At 31.6% G+C, this 16,490-nt stretch overlaps 1 protein-coding gene across 2 annotated transcripts; it reads left to right on the top strand.

Annotated features, from left to right (window-relative positions):
• Positions 1–54: 54 nt before the first annotated feature.
• Positions 55–15,681, top strand: LOC130901276 (zinc finger protein 236-like). 2 transcript variants are annotated; one of them, XM_057812498.1, is made up of 16 exons: positions 55–434; positions 488–928; positions 2,127–2,420; positions 2,472–2,589; positions 5,029–5,417; positions 6,251–6,390; positions 6,475–6,608; positions 6,709–6,895; positions 7,687–7,924; positions 8,030–8,128; positions 9,962–10,141; positions 10,254–10,754; positions 10,900–11,095; positions 12,881–13,143; positions 14,480–14,780; positions 15,292–15,681. In XM_057812498.1, exons 1-16 carry the CDS (start codon positions 291–293, stop codon positions 15,444–15,446), a joined length of 3,780 nt encoding a protein of 1,259 aa, XP_057668481.1. In that variant the 5' UTR covers positions 55–290; the 3' UTR covers positions 15,447–15,681. The 2 variants fall into 2 exon arrangements, with proteins under 2 accessions (XP_057668481.1, XP_057668482.1); XM_057812499.1 differs by lacking the exon at positions 488–928 and having other exon boundaries at positions 128–434.
• Positions 15,682–16,490: the final 809 nt, after the last annotated feature.

The raw sequence follows: 16,490 nt of genomic DNA on the forward strand, positions 1-16,490 counted from the left end.
AGTTTTAACTAAAATGTTATTAAACGTTTCAATTGACTTTACATTATACAAGACAGTTGTCTTCTTCTTTTATAGAAACATGGTAAATATGTGAATTAATTGTACAACTATTTTGTTATGACACAATCTGACATGTACTTGAATACCAGTTAAATACCATTGTTTATATGAAGTTTTGATTTAAAAATATTTACTAAAACAAATAATGGACATGTGATGTAAAAATATATTTGTGCGAAGATCAAAAACATTTAGTCCTATATATTAGGATTTATCAAACTAATTTCGAAATGCTAACCTCAAATAATTTAAATTCCACTGTTACTGATACTTCTTTCTCTACTTACTTTGTTATTCCTTTAGACAATGTCTTCAAGACTTCTACTGGCATAGGACAAGAATCTATTTATTTAATTAATAATGAAAACCAACAGGTATATAACATTTATGAAAATTTCTCTTTGTATTAAAATATTTTTGTCTTCAGCATTTGTTGGAGAATTCCGAAGTATGTAATAATGGCACTATTGAAGAACAAGAGGAAAATCCATCAGTAATTAAAAGAACTGATGAACAAACTTTTGAGAACTCTCTATTTCCTTTACCTCCCCTTCCCGAATCAAAATATACTTGTCCAAAATGTGAGAGAATATTTAAAACAATCAAAGAATATAAAGATCATTTAAAATGGCACAAATCACAGAAAAATTTCAAGTGTAATCAATGTTCAATGGGCTATAATAATGAGGTTAATTTGAAAATACACAATGAATTGGTTCACATTACAGGTAATAACTTGAAGAGTTGTCCAATTTGTGGTGTTAGCTTAAAATTTAAAAGAACTGCCGGATTGAGATCACATTTGATGATACATCAAACTGAGGAAGTACAAACTTGTGAAGAATGTGATGCTGAATTTGAGAGAGAGGTTAGAAAATTCACCATAATAAGAAATAAAGAACAAAAAATGCAAAATCTAGTAATTTCTAAGCAGTAAGATCAAGATGCAACAATATGCTTTCAATTAGGGAGACCCTCAGGACAATTTGCGATTAAAAAATTATAAATAAGAAATGAAAATTGCATTTGTATAGGGGAAAAATGAGTTTCATTTTACTACTCATGGGGTTTCAAGGTCACTAAACGAAGATCACGAAGGTGATGACTTTTAAGAGAACTGGTGTTCAAGGTGGGCGACATCTACGTCGTGTACTGAAATTCCAGGAACATTCCTCATGAAATTGACCGAATATATATATATATATATATATATATATATATATATATATATATATATATATATATATATATATATATATATATATATATATATATATCCTGGTAGTTTTCGACGTCGGTGATTATGAATATCACGACGGCGATGACCTTCGAGGTACCATTATCATTTTCATAACCTTGAAGAGTTCATTTACAAGTGCGTGCAAATGGTCCCGGTGAAAATGACACAATTGCCTGACCCAGCGAGCATAATGAATATGATATTTTGCGGATACAAAACTGGTTGTGGTAATGCATATGAATGGAGGAAGCATAGTTTACACAGCAGTATCGCTAGCAAAAATTTTGTAGGTGTTAATTGTACAAAAACTGAAAATGATTTTCTCAAAGAAACTGTAGACGAAGAAAATGAAATGGGAAGCGACGAAAATGAAATAACCATATTATAAGGCAGTGAAAAATACTTTATGATGAAAAATGAAAATGAATCTATAATAATTAGAACCTTGAACTCTTTTTCTCTCGTGATATTCATGTTCATCAAGCTCGAGAACCCCCAAAACTTTAATAGCTGTTGCACACCATGGATACCAGGTTACTTGTAGATCTTTTCTCTCGTGACATTCGGATTCAGCGACCTCAAGAACCCTCCAGTAGTAAAATTTAACCCATTTCTGGTAATATTTTCAAAGTTATAATTTTTTAATTCTTTTAACAATTCAAGAAGCACTTTTCAAAATTGCATTTTTCCCTGCACCAATGCAATTAAAATACTCAGAAATTCCTAAGTTTTGTGCTTTATTTCCTCAACTATACTTACAACTATTTTAACTAATTTTGGAATTGACGAATGTGATTTAATTTGTTTATATTTTCGTTATTTATAGGATGAATATGCACAACACATGATGACACATTCTACAATAAAGAAAAACGAACTGCCTTCTTTAACTTGTTCCCATTGTGAGCTACAATTTCAGACAAAGGACCAGCTCAGAATTCATATTTCTAACCACATCAAGGCATTGAGAGGTGTTAAGAAAAGGAAAACTAGAAAAACAAATTCTAAAAAAAAGGCATATAGTTCAGAATTTACTTGCAAAATTTGTAATAAAAGTTTTATAAAACGTTCACTTTTACTTAGGCATGAAATGATACATAGTGGTGAAAAACCCTTCAAGGTAAGAATTTTCTTTTTGGCATTATCTGTTGAGTTGATAATTAATTTTCAGTGTACTATATGCGATCATTCTTTTATTCAAAAAGGAACACTGAGAGTGCATTTATTAACACATTCAGGACTCAAACCATTTTCATGTACTTTGTGCCCAGCAAAATTTATTCAAAAAGGTGAGTTTTTTTTACTACCAGACAAATTCAAAAGTCAGCAGTAGGGAGATACTCATCACTTGGAAGACAGCCTCCAATGTAAAGTTTAGAAAATTAATTCTTATCACTGTATAAGAATTTAGAAGGTAGATGAAATTGTTAATAGCACTAATTGTTCTTATTAAACAGTATGTAACATATAAGCTGTCTTAAAAATTTTTTAAAACAACATATACTTTTAGTTATAATTGACTTCTTAATTTGAATGATGGGCAGTTTTTATATTTTATTTGAATATATTTACAAGTTTGTTTGGTTCAAATCTTTTAAGACGACACAGCTGTACGTTTTCATCAGTTAATTTTCTTAAGAGTATATTAAGGTTGGCACTTACTTTGCTCCCGTAATTTAAACTTTATTTGTATATTAGGGTACCATGTACACTGCGACCCAAAGGATCTATTTCCTCTCCTTTTCTTGCAGAAATACTGGGGATACTCAATGTTTACAGCTGTTCTATTAATCCCACTCCTTTTAAAAAGTCCAGAATGTGGGATGACTGTAGCTGCCAGATATCTGCGTCTTATGTTTCATAGAGGAGTTCTATAGTGTTTCATACTTCGAGATAATAGGTATCCATTAAAACATTCAGTATACATTCAATATACATTCAGTATGTTTTCTCTGGTTATACCTTCCCAGAAGTGTCTTTGCCTCTCTCAACCCCTATAGATTGTACCAGTAAATGGTTCTACCTCTAACTACCTTCTTTTCTAATTCTTTCTCTATTATTCTGATTCTTATACCACAAAAGGGTTCAAGTTCTAGAAAGAGTTTATCTGCCTCTACTTCATCTATTCCATTTTCCTCCACTCCAATGTATTAAGGAATCCAATAAATGGTAACTTTATGTTTCTTGTCTAGCTCTTTTAGCTTGTCCAGGAACTCCCAAACTTGTATGGTATTTTGATCCCAATTGCTTCTTCTGCTTAATATAGAGTTAAATTTTTTTCTCGATACATCATCCTGAGGCATGTCACAGGTTTGGTCATTATTTAAGGACGGTTTTTCTTGGGTGATTTATCTCTGAACATTCTGAGTGACTTTTTTCCGTCAAGCTTTCCAATTCTATGTGGAGAGGTGTACAGTTATTGGAAATTATATATTGGTGTCGGTTGCACATATTCAAGCCAGTCTTTGTACCTAGACTAGTTCTAGTACCCCAAACCACTACACCACTGGTCTCATGGTTACAGTATACATCCATAGTAGGATGTTTGGCCTACAACCCCAATTCCTCCATGCGAAATTTCTGCACACCATCAAGGCTTTCTTGGTTTTAGTGGTTATTTCCCTTTCGTGTCTGTTCCAGAGGAGTTTACTATTAAGTGTGAATCCCAGATATTTCTCCTCTCGTGTTGACGTTCAGTCCCATTGTCTACTACTAACTTCTACATAAGTGGGGATGCAACTCCCCTTTGTGGACTTCTTCAGTTTGAAGTAATAGATATGATGTCTTGCCCTAATTTCATTTCTGCTGTCCTAGTGGATAGTAGTTCCATCTGGAGGTAGTCAAATCTAGTCCTTTCGCGTCCAATGGTTTTGAAGGTCACTTTTGGTGATGGACTTGGGCACGTACCTCGGGGTCCCAATAGTTCTAATGGCTTTATTCTGAAACCTTGGATTATTTCAATATTAGAGATACTTGCAGTACCCCAGAGTTTTCTCTTTGTGAAAATATGCTATTGCCATGTTAATCTCTTATCAAGGTACATATCCAGATATTGTGTCTCATCTTATTACTCTAACTTCATGTGGTTTAGTGTAACTGGTGTCTTTTTGTGTAGTGAAAAGCCGAAGCTATATATACGAAGTCTTTCAAAGATTTCCTAGAGGCACCAATGCAGTTAGAAGAGACAAACCCAAAAAACGAACTCTTAACGAGAAGAATAAAGCCTTTGAAAAAAAATTATTTGTGTCAGCAACGTTTATCGATACCAAACCTTTAATAAGGTTAGACTCGAAGGGTTGTTACGTAAAATCAAAAATAAACCTTGATACTTTTATCTATATTTGAAATTATATTAGGAAGATAGTCAAAGTCAAAAGTCAAGATAAATATAGGAGATTAAACCCAGTTAACTCAGGGGTATTACAAGGAAGTCTATTTGGACCTATATTTCATCTAATTTATAATTCTGATCTGCTAACAATCAGGAAAACAGAAATAGTAACGTTTGCTGATGACACAACACTTCTTGCAAAATATTCAAGAATTCACAATACCTAAAGCTTAATAAAATTCTGGGTGAACAAGTGAAAATTAAAGGCCAATGTAAATAATTCAACGAGAATTATTTTTCTCCTTGTACTTATATGGGTGAAATTAACAAAATACTTAATCACAATTGATAAATGAATTTTTGATTATTAACAATTAATAATGTTGATTATTTAAAGGAAACCTCAGAGTTCACCTTCAAAAAACCCACACCGTACCATACGGATGCCAGAAAATGTTTAAATGCCCACATTGCGCTTGCATTTTCAAAAAAGTTGCCTCCCTCAATGGTCACGTTACCAAAGTACATTTGAGACCTAACCAGAACGAAGAAAACATAATAAACAACGTAATGAAAAATTTAAAAGATCTTGAAGAACACAACACTGACCATTACGTAACATTAACCGGTTCCTCAAATGGAGAAGTTGGTAAAAAGTATACAGTACAATTGAAAATAATAGGAGATGTCAAATGGTATAGGTGCACTCATTGTACCAAGATGTGCAAAAAACCTTCAGATCTCATTAAGCATATTAGAGTACACACCAAAGAAAAACCATTTCAGGTAAGTTGAATCGATTTCAAAATATTAAGTTTAACTCTGATTACTGTTCTAGAAATATTCCAAGAATTTTTTATTGATCACAATGTTTAAACTACTGCATTAAAACTAGTTTACCTCAGTCTCTGAAGATGATGATTAGGTTATCGAAACGCGTGTCAAACGATTTAATTGTGACTGTGTAAACAGTGTGTTCAGTAAGAATATCATTTACGGTTACAGAAATTGTAACTTAGGAATTTGTTTGTTTGGAAAAATTGATTTTTTTATTGTGTTGCTATTTTTATAATTTTTTTAATCATTCTGTATATTTGGAGCTACTTGTTATATTGAAAAGGGAACAAGGTGACTTTGTACACTCACTAATACCATTAAGGGATTTCATAACTAATTAGAATCATCGGTACAGAGTGATGTACATGGTATGGGGATCTATTTATTTTTATTCTAAATTGTCTAAAGTTTTTAATTGTTTAGTGAAATGGTTTTGAACTATATCATATGTGAAAAAATATTTTGTTAATACTGATGCTATTATAAAATTTTTTATCTTATTATAATAACTGTATCATGAGTAATAACACTATCTGATGTCAAAAATGTAGAAGTTGAGTACTATGTTTATGGAATATCCAATTTGACTACTGTGTCATTTTTTTTGAATTAATTTTCATTCTACGTACTTTGAACTATTTTCTATCTGGAAGTGGTGGCTTATAGCTCGTTGATGTTATTACTTTTTTTATTTATTAGAGCTCTGAAAATTAGGCTACTGTCTTAAATTAATTTTCTTTTAACATAAATACTATGTAGACTGATTAATTTCGTTTTTTCAGTGTAAAATATGCAACAAACGATTTTCAATGAAATGCACACTTCTTTCTCATATGAATAAGAAACACCAGATGGGGAATTTGAAATGTGGCATATGTGAAAGTACTTTTCTAACAACACAGTCACTATTTGTTCACGTTAAGTAAGTTTTGTTTATTTTTCAATAAAAAAATGGTATAAACATAAATATCAGACTTAATGTTTTTATCAATTTTTAATTTTTCAGGGAACACGCAAAAGAAAATTCAACTGTCCCTGAACCATTGGATATAAGACATGAAATGACACAAAATTCATCTAACGAAACTCAATCTAAAATTAATAGAGTATTGAAACAACCACTGTTTCAAAATATCCATGGTATATATATTTTTTAAATTTATATGTTGTTGTAAAAATGTTGTTTTTATATCTATAGAAGGGGTTAATTTTTATTATAAAATAAATTGGCTTATTTTAGGTACAATAAAGCTTAAACCTTCAAGAACTAAAATTTTATATACCGATAATAACACACCAGTACCAAGACTTTTGCAATGTACTATATGTCATACAAAATTCACCAAAAACTATGATCTCAACTGTCACATGAAAGAACGCCATGAAGGAGGAGCAGAGAGAAAATTTAAATGCAGTGTGTGTCAAAAGTGAGTCAATTAATTTTATTACTACTACTACTGTGGCCACTAAAATGCAAGTTGATTTGGCCTCGCCAACAAGTTGCCTCCATAATTTTCTATCCTCAGCCATGTCTACTTCTCCATCAAGTCTCCTTACATCTTCACTCACTTGGTCATTCCATCTTGCTCTTGGCCTTCCTTACTTTCCTTTAGAAAGTTTTCTCTTCAACTACTGCAACATTAATTTCATTGCCTGTGTCTGTTAATTTTTCTGGTATTTGTTTCAAAATAAATATCCAATCTTGCTTTAATCTATTGGATCTAAATGCTTCCTGTGTATCATTTAATGTGTTGTCTACTTCCTTCTATCTTCAATTACGTGTTCAAAGAGCTTGTATGTAGTACAAAAAAGGGATATACCTCAATAATTTTTGATATGTTTCACTCCTCTGGGATTTTTTGTGTATTGTAATGATTTATTACCCTTATTTCCTAAGTACTTTAGATTTTCCATCTTTATTTCATCTACTCCCAATCCTTTTCCTATTTTTAGTTTTTCTATCACTTTTTTATTTCTACTCCTGCTTCTCCTTTTAATATTACTTTTTTAAGTTGCTTATTGGATTTTTCTTCTCTTTTGCGATTGATCTTAGTTGTAAAACAGCATTTTGCATTACCATCTGCGCTTTTCTCCAAACTTCCCTAAGTTGGGAGGTTGTAATAAATAGAAAATTTCTGATGTTTCCTTTGAGTGAGTGAGTTTTTCCACCTAAGTAGTTGTTAACTGACATAATTAAATGTATTATTTATTATTATAGGTCGTTTTCAACATCATACCGATTAAAGGAGCATACGAATTATCACAATAATATCAAGAATTATGCTTGCGAACAGTGTAATAAACGATTCTTCAATTCATCTCATTTAAGAAGGCATATGTTAACACATGGTAGTGTCAGATCGTACATGTGTCCTTATTGCTGCAAGAATTTTCAAACACTTTCACTTGCCAGGCGACATATTAAGTTCATACACAAAAAAGAGGTTTCAGCAGAGGTAAGAATTCTTCAAAACAATAAATTTGTGCAATTTCAGGGAATACTGTGGGAGCTATTAAATTAAAAAAGAAGTATTTATGATTGAATATTATTTTTGTTTTAGGTAGTAAAGAAGAAACGAGAAAAAGAAACTGAGAATATTTTTTCTACAGAAGCGAGTGTAATAACTAATAATAAACTTAATAATTTAGATAACAATCAGGTAATTCATGAATCGATATAACAAAACCATGTATGTTGAATGAAACAGTGTTACAGTGTGTTACAATGCGTGAATGCAAATTTTGCAAATATACTTACATATATACTGTAGCGAATATTCGGGAAGTTGACGACACGCAAGTATAAATTCAGTATTGTAGAAGTCTGTAGAAAGAACGAAACAAATATCCAGACAGATATAAGCAGATGTGATCAGAACGAACAGTCAGTTGAAAACTAGAAATTGTCAAAAATATAAAATTTTATATTGTAAATAGTCAATTTGGTTTATCAATGAATTTGTCATTACATCCAAATCTAAGAGTATGTATTTAGATTAGTAGTGATTTAGTTTGATAACTATACAACACATACACTATGACACAGAAGATGTCTTATCAACTTCGCTGGGTGTAAGGGATCACTAATGGTTTAGCCGTTATGTCGGGATGAGTTACAAGTGAAATATTTCTTCTTTAATTGACTTTATTCGAAGATCACAAGCAATAACATCGTTGGGTACATACAATGGAGAATTTACAAGAATTCTCAGTACTTTTAACTGATATAATTCTAGAATGGCTATATTTGAGTTGAATATAGGGTCCCTTAGTGTAGACAATGATAAATTAATAATTTACCACGGATATCAGTTATAAATGTTAATTATTGGATACTATACGCAGTGCATGCAGTGTTAAATAATATTTTGGCGGCTTTGTTCTTTGTAGTTGTTATATTCTTGTTTAAAAGTTGGCATAATCTGGATATTAAATGTTACTGTTTATGACTGATTTCTTGGATACAAGACTCTGTTGCCCTCAAAGTAAAAGTAAACTGTTGTGTATTAGTGTTGGTGTATTTTAGTGTAAGCAGTGTATTCAGTAAAAAATATTTTGGTGGCTTTTTTCTTTGTAGTAGTTGGGGTTTGGGTACGTCTATGATAATATTTTCGAGTCATATGGTATCATGTAATTGTTTTAGTACTAGTATAATTATGATAATAAAAATTAAAATAACAAAACCACATGTGTTGAATGAAACACTGAAAAAAATGAATAAGACTGAATCAATAACATATCACTAATATAAATACTTTTTGTAACACATTTACACATATAATGCAGCCTTGTTCAAAATTCATACAATTGAGAAAATTGTAAGTGTAATGTATCTTGGGGCTAACCAATGACGGATGACCATATTCTCTGTATTAAAACTACTTTGTTACTTAATAACAAAAATTTTAATTCTTTATATCTAGCCGTCTCATTGTGTTGCTTGGTTAATACATATAACTCAATTCATTTATTTGGAAGAAACTATTTATTAAGCGAGAAAATAAATAATTAAACTTTGTTTCCATAATCCGACTATCGTACTCGACGAATGTCAAATTAGTACTACATACTTACTGTATATAATAAATAATTATAAAATGGATACTTACGGTCGTTTAGAGTCACATCAATAAAGGTAAGTAATTTGAAATGATACGTTAATGGGAGTTCAAGTGTCTAGTAAAATAAGGGACAGTTGGAATCACTTAACTATATGATTATCAAATCCTAATGCTTCCTATCAGAAATGGTGAGATTCATTCATTCATGCATTCACAAGAAGTTGAAACTCTATCTGTGTTACACCGTTGCCTAATTTTAAATAGGAGGTTATGTCAGGACAGTAAGATTGCAGTAAAGCGAAAATAGATTTTTTGTGCTTCATTCCTTTCTGCTCCGTGGGGTTTTTGGTCGCCCGAATAGTTATTTATTGTTTATCATCTTAAACAAATATTTGTCTGTATTTAAATAACTTTAAATGTTTTGTTTTACAGCATTTAAGTCGACAAGAACAAATCGAAGATCCTTATCCTACACAAGTTATAAATACGGATCCTGGAATAGAAAGTACCGATTTAAACACGGGTCTTCAGACTTTTTACGTTAGTTTAGAAGATTTTCAGTTGATAAATAACGCTGTTGTTGATGTAAATTCCTTAAATGATATTGTACCAGTAAGTGACATCTATTTATTGTCATTACTATATGAAATGTCACACATTTTATTATTTTTTATTATGATTTTTTAATCAATATTTAAAATTTAATTTAAAATATTTGTTATAGAATCACGAAAATGTTCAAGTTGTTTCACCATTAAAGGAAAATCCCTGTGTGATATATACACATCCAACAGAAAATTCGGATAAAACAACAGCGCCAACTATTTTCGACGGTAATACCATTTTTCCAGCGTCCACGGGTTTAAATGAAGTAAAAGCTGTTTTCGATGACGCCAGTATAATATGTATGAACTGTAATCAAGTTTATTCGAGTTTTACGTATTTCCAAAAACATACTTGTTCGGGTAATTTAAACCGAGACACCAACAAAACTGTTAATACGGATAAAAATAAAGAAACACAAGAACGAAAAGAAGAAACGCTAAAAAATGAAATACAAACTACTAATAAATCTTTAGAAAATAATTTATCACGTCAATCCCCGACAAATAAAACTGGATCTAGTAGAAAAGTCGTACAAACAAAACGCTTGAAACCTCAAGGTACAGCTGGTAATTATTCCTGCGTATTTTGCGGAAAGTTATTCAAGAAACCGTCCGATTTGGTAAGTTTTATTGGATTCAGGATACCCGACGCCCAGTTGTCTTATCTGACCGCTAGATGGCGTTCGCGTCACAGGGGACAAACCCGCGTAATTCGTGAACCCCAAGAATGTAGATGTAACTAAAACTGTGAATATGTTGTTTCAGGAAAGGCATCATCGTACCCACACAGGAGAAAAACCATTTACATGTGATATTTGTAGTAAGACATTTTCATTGAAAGCTACATTAAACGGTCATCTCAGAACTCACGATCCTAATCATAAACAGTTCAGTTGTGACATATGTGATAGTATGTATTCATCCAAAACCAGTTTAAAAGTACACATGACAATTCATACAGGTACATACAATGTCATCATTTTTTTTGTATAATTAATTATAAAGTAATAAGTTTTGTTATTTATTAATATCAATCCGAATACAAGTATACCACGTCCACTTTTTCTCATGTTTGAGTTAGCAAATTGCGCCAAATTTAAAAAATTTCAATGCAATAATGAACCAAGTCCTAGTTCTGATACTATTCGCTAAGCAGTAGCAAAATCTGTTAATTTCTTTTGGAATACTACTAAACAAAGTTCAGGTGATATTTGTTATTTTAAAAAATCAGTGCTGAAACTGACAAGAAAAAGGCAGACGACTTAAAGGCAGAAATATAATTGCCTTAAGGTGAACAGAACTGAAAAAAGTTGCTGCGGAAGTCTCGCAGGATAAAATATATGTTTGCGTTTTGATCCCCAAATTAATGTCTTCGATAGTGTACTAAAAGAGAAATCTTCATGTCTATAACTTTGGTATTCATTGTTTTAATAACATCACTGCCTATATGCACGTCTGGGATGAGGCTACTGGTGGTCTAGTTCCATGCTTTAGAAAACATTTGTATGAATATGCCAGTATATTCAAACATGTTCTGTGTGTTGACTCATGATGGGATAACAGGTATATAAAAACAAGTCTCACTTTCCTCAAGAACCTTGAGGGCAAGCAGGAAAAATAACACCACCAGTATGCCTCATGACTGGTACAACATCATTAAAATTGCAAAAGTGAAAAAGTTTGAACACAAAACCCCTTAAGAATTCATTCACAAAGAAAAAAAGACACTTATGGTGGGAGAATAAATTGGTTCAGGAAACAGTTTGAGTTTGAGAACAGGAGGTTTGAAAATAAATGAATCTTTCAGTAAAATTTCGGAGTTCTGAACCTTTGACACCTCAAAAAAATATCAGCAAAAATTGTAGCCCAGGAAGACCCATGAAAGTGTAAATCTTGTTGACTGTACAGCAGTCAACGTCAAATGACTTTCAACAAAAAAGAAGAACATATTGTCCCTTCTTCTTTACATACCCCCTATTTACCATGGAAACTTCAAAAATTTTCCATTAAAGCAGACAAATCGTCAAACCCAGAACAACCACCATCCGAAGAATTGACACCGATGATGAGTCATTTAAGTGATAGTTGCATTAAGAAGAGACTTCAGTTTTTCTCAATAACACACAGTTTCCATAAAATTCCAGCCCTAAATATTTAAGAATGCATCACGACTAACGTGGAATGAAAATATCTTCAAAATTTGATGGCTATGGGAATGTACCAGTAAATCAAATACAACTATTATCTAAAGAAGCCAATCTAACACTTAAGATACCACTACATACAAGAAGTAATCGTAGATCAAAAAAGAAAACCCTGCAACAGACTAGAACTGTACATCAATCCCATTTTTAGAACTCCAACGGGAGAGAAGACTCACAAGAAACTGGCCTGTTAACCTGAGAGATGGTTGAGGAGGTTCTATCTACGAAGATGACTTCATCATGTCAATAGGAGCTCAATAAAAGACACCCATTAATTTATAGAACTACTGTAAATTTTTAATTGTTAATATAATAAAATTAAAAAAAAATGTTATGGGATTGAGATAATTTTTTATCACAATGTTTTCTGCTACCACTACAGTAGCAGTAAATAGTGTGTTCACTAAGAATACCACCAACAATTAGAGAATTTCCAACTTGGTTGATTTAATTACCGAGATTTTATTATATTTTATTGAATGATTTTAGTCCTGGAACTAGTAAGTTTTTTTTCAATTGATTGTTTATATTTATGTTTTAAGGTGCTATGCATTACAAATGTACAAATTGTAACATGGAGTTCAGGACATTGGGGGCTAAAAAATCCCACGAAGCAACCGGTAATTGTGCACTTAATAAAAAAAAGAGTAGAACTACAAAAAATAAATTGGCAGAATTCGTGAGAAATACAACAAAAGAATTAGTTACTTCCAACAATAAAGAAGATATACAAAATGAGGTGAATAATGTCGTACCGGAATATGTCCCATTCGAAAACTTAAATTTGGTAATGGATGATAATAATGTAAGTTTATGACATTAATTTAGGTTTTAGTTTATTCAAATTTGCAGCTATAGAGGGATAAGCATCTTAAAAATGCCTTAAAAATGTTGACAAAAATTTTTGCTTCACAGTTTGCTCAAAAAAATCCAAAAATTTTCGTGGAGGTGCCTTTTCTATTTTTCGGTTAGAGTGGCTTGTGTTTCACATTGAGACAATCCCCCAAGCTCTGAAATATTATTGATCACTCGGTTAGAGTGGTTTATGTTCTATCTTGGGTGCTCCTTTTAGAGAGTTCCCCTTGCTCTAAAATATAATTGGTTTCTTGGTTAAAGTGGTTTGCGCTGCATCTAGAGTGCTCCTTTGAGACAGTCCCTTAAGCTCAGAAATATTATTGATTTCTCGGCTAGAGTGGTTTGTGCTTCATCTTGAGTACTCCTTTGAGTCAGCTCCTCATGCTCGGAAATGTAATTGGTTTCTAGGTTAGAGTGGTTTTTGTTTCACATCGAGTACTCCTTTCAAACAATTCCACAAGCTTAAAAATATAATTGGTTTCTCGGTTAGAGTGCTTTGCGCTTCATCTCGAGTGCTCCATTGAGTCAGCTTCCTATGCTCAGAAATATAATTGATTTCTCGGTTAGAGTGGTTTATGCCCCATCTTGAGTGTTTCTCCGAGTCCCCATGTTCAATTTTGTTGAATGTGAAAACCAAAAACATTTATTTTTTTAAAATTTAATTTCTATTAATCAAATTCTACAAAATCAGTATAAAAAAATGAGACAATGGTTTTTTCAATTTTTGAGCATGTTGTTGTCTGACAATGCTTTCGGCAGAATGGGAAAATCAATGAAAATGATCAAAGTTCTGCCAAATACGCACTTCCTTATATAAAAATGGGTAAATAAACGAAAATCTGGACCTAATTGTGATACCTAAACTCTGAAAAAAATTAGGGTGTTGTTTTATTAGAAGAAACACCTTTATGAATTTTTTCAGATTCTTTGCAAACCGCAAAAGAAAAAATTATAAAAAAAGGTTTTCAACCATAGGGACTCTAAAACTGAGTTTAGGGGTCTGGTAATTTGGTTCAAGAAGTATTCAAATGTGATTTTCTTGATAGCCACTCTAAATAAACATCCAGATCAATTTTAACCCACTTATTCCATTATAGCCTTTATTGTAAGCCTCAAAAATATTTATATTTGCGTTTTTTGTTATTAGAAAATAATTTCGATATCTATAATTAACTACAGAAAAAGAAATGTTTGTTTCTTCATTCCAAGAAAATTTTCTCAAATTTAAATGTCTAACGGCATTTTGAGGGAGTAGTTTTTGTAAAATTAATAAACTCTGCTTTTAGTTAACAACCCAACCACAAACTTTGGATCTTCCTTCTCAAATAGTCAACTTGGATATACCGACGACAATTTTATCAACTATTCCAGAAAACCAGATAACCGCTGATCACTCCAATTTACTTCAACAACTTCAATTTACCGATATGGTATTAACTACTAACGAAACAGGCACAGTACCATCTCTTATTTTGGATGATGTTAGTTTTTTGGATTTGAATACACCTTCAAATAATCTTCAGATAATTTCATTACCAGAAAATGATGGATCCGGAGTTACTATAAGTATAGAAGAACCAAATAACGGTTAGTATTGTGCTTCGTATGTTCATTTGAAACTTATCACCAACTTTGATACCATGTGATACTTCTGGAGGTTTGGCTGGAAGTTTTTGGTAGATTATTCTAGTTTTTAGTTTTCTTTTTATTGTTCCATTAATTGTTTTTTAAAATCCGATTATTTGATACGAGGTGTATTGATTAAACGTTAAAAGGTTCGAGCCAAGGTACCTGATTAATATTTTCCAAAACATCGGCCTTGATAGTTTTAAGTGAAGTACGACTGTCATATCTGTGCAGTAATTCATGATCGCCCATTGTCAAAACTATGAACTTACTTAAATTCATTATTTTAATAATAAAAAGTATTTTGATTGATAAAAAAATATAAATTATTGATTATAGAATGAATAATTTTCATAATAATTTGATTTTTTTCTTATTTCATATAATTTTAAATTATATTGATTGCGTAAGTTTGTGTATTCAAAATTTCTGTTTAAATAATGATTTTTGAAATTGTATTTTTGAATTTCAGTTATGAAAACGGAGACCAAACCTAAAAGACCGAAACAGGCTGTAGAATGTGATATGTGCTTTAAGATGTTGGGATCTAAAGATAGTTTGAGGAGACACAAGAAAAATGTGCATGGTGACAAAAGGAAAAATACGTCTTCAAACTGTGATATTTAAGACAATTCTTTCTCTGTTCAGCAATTTAAAAATTTAAATTAGATATAAAATTTGATACAATTATTATTATTAATTTCAATAGCTGATCATTGTAATTTTAAAAGATATTAGTGCCTTGTTGACTTCAGTATTTGTTGATAAAAAAATATAGTTTCTAGTATTATTTCCTTCTATGTCTCCTGTATTTTTTAAATAATATTGTATCCATTAAAAATAAAGTTATTGAATAAATTAATTGAATGTAGTTTTATTATTGATAAAGCGTCAAAACATAAGCAAATCGACTCCTAATACTTTTTTATTTTGCCAAATAAATATTACATCACTCAATAAGTCGTCTGACTGACACACAGATGGCGCTGCCATTGTCAGATCCATATGACGTTTAACTTTCAAAAGACTATGTGTCAAATATCATGACATTTCGGTTAGTCAGAAAAAAGTGACAGCCATTTAAGTGAAGCTACTTTTGTTATTTTCAAAACAATATAATGTGTGTTAATTTATCATAGCTTTTGTTGAAAAAAATACTGTACAGGCTTAGCAAGGGCTTCAGAAGTTTTATCTACTCCAAAAAGAAGTTTAAATGTGGTCGTACAAACACCGATGATGGTAAACGTTCTCGTCGTAAAATTGAAGTAGTTGCTTCAGAAAACATCAAAAAAGTCCAGAAATTGGTTAAATCTAATAGTAAATTAAAATTGCGTGAGATAGATGAGACTATAAAGAAATCAGAGGGCAGTGAGGGAAGGTTATGGCTTCAGTATTTTGATATCCACACCATCTCCAAAAGGGAGAGACAATCAATAGAGAATACAACAAAGCTGTTGGATCGATTGAATGTATAAATCAAGATAAAACAGCCTCATATGTTGAAGAAAAAACCATTGTTTCACCAAGACAATCCACCGATTCACAAGTCGATTGCAACGATGGTTAAAATGAACGAACCATATTTCAAATTGTTTCCTCATCCACTGTATAGTCCAGATTTGTCCCCAGTGAGTACTGGTTATTCTCTGATCTCAAAAAAGATCCTCGCCG

The sequence above is a fragment of the Diorhabda carinulata genome, chromosome X, assembly GCF_026250575.1.
Source record: "Diorhabda carinulata isolate Delta chromosome X, icDioCari1.1, whole genome shotgun sequence".
Taxonomy (NCBI): domain Eukaryota; kingdom Metazoa; phylum Arthropoda; class Insecta; order Coleoptera; family Chrysomelidae; genus Diorhabda; species Diorhabda carinulata.

Excerpts from the sequence above, each read along its gene's own strand:
- LOC130901276 (XM_057812498.1), top strand. The coding sequence starts at position 291 with ATGCTAACCTCAAATAATTTAAATTCCACTGTTACTGATACTTCTTTC. Across the intron at positions 435-487 it reads TTAATAATGAAAACCAACAG|CATTTGTTGGAGAATTCCGA; the intron begins GTATATAACATT and ends TTTTGTCTTCAG. Across the intron at positions 8,129-9,961 it reads ATAATTTAGATAACAATCAG|CATTTAAGTCGACAAGAACA; the intron begins GTAATTCATGAA and ends TTTGTTTTACAG.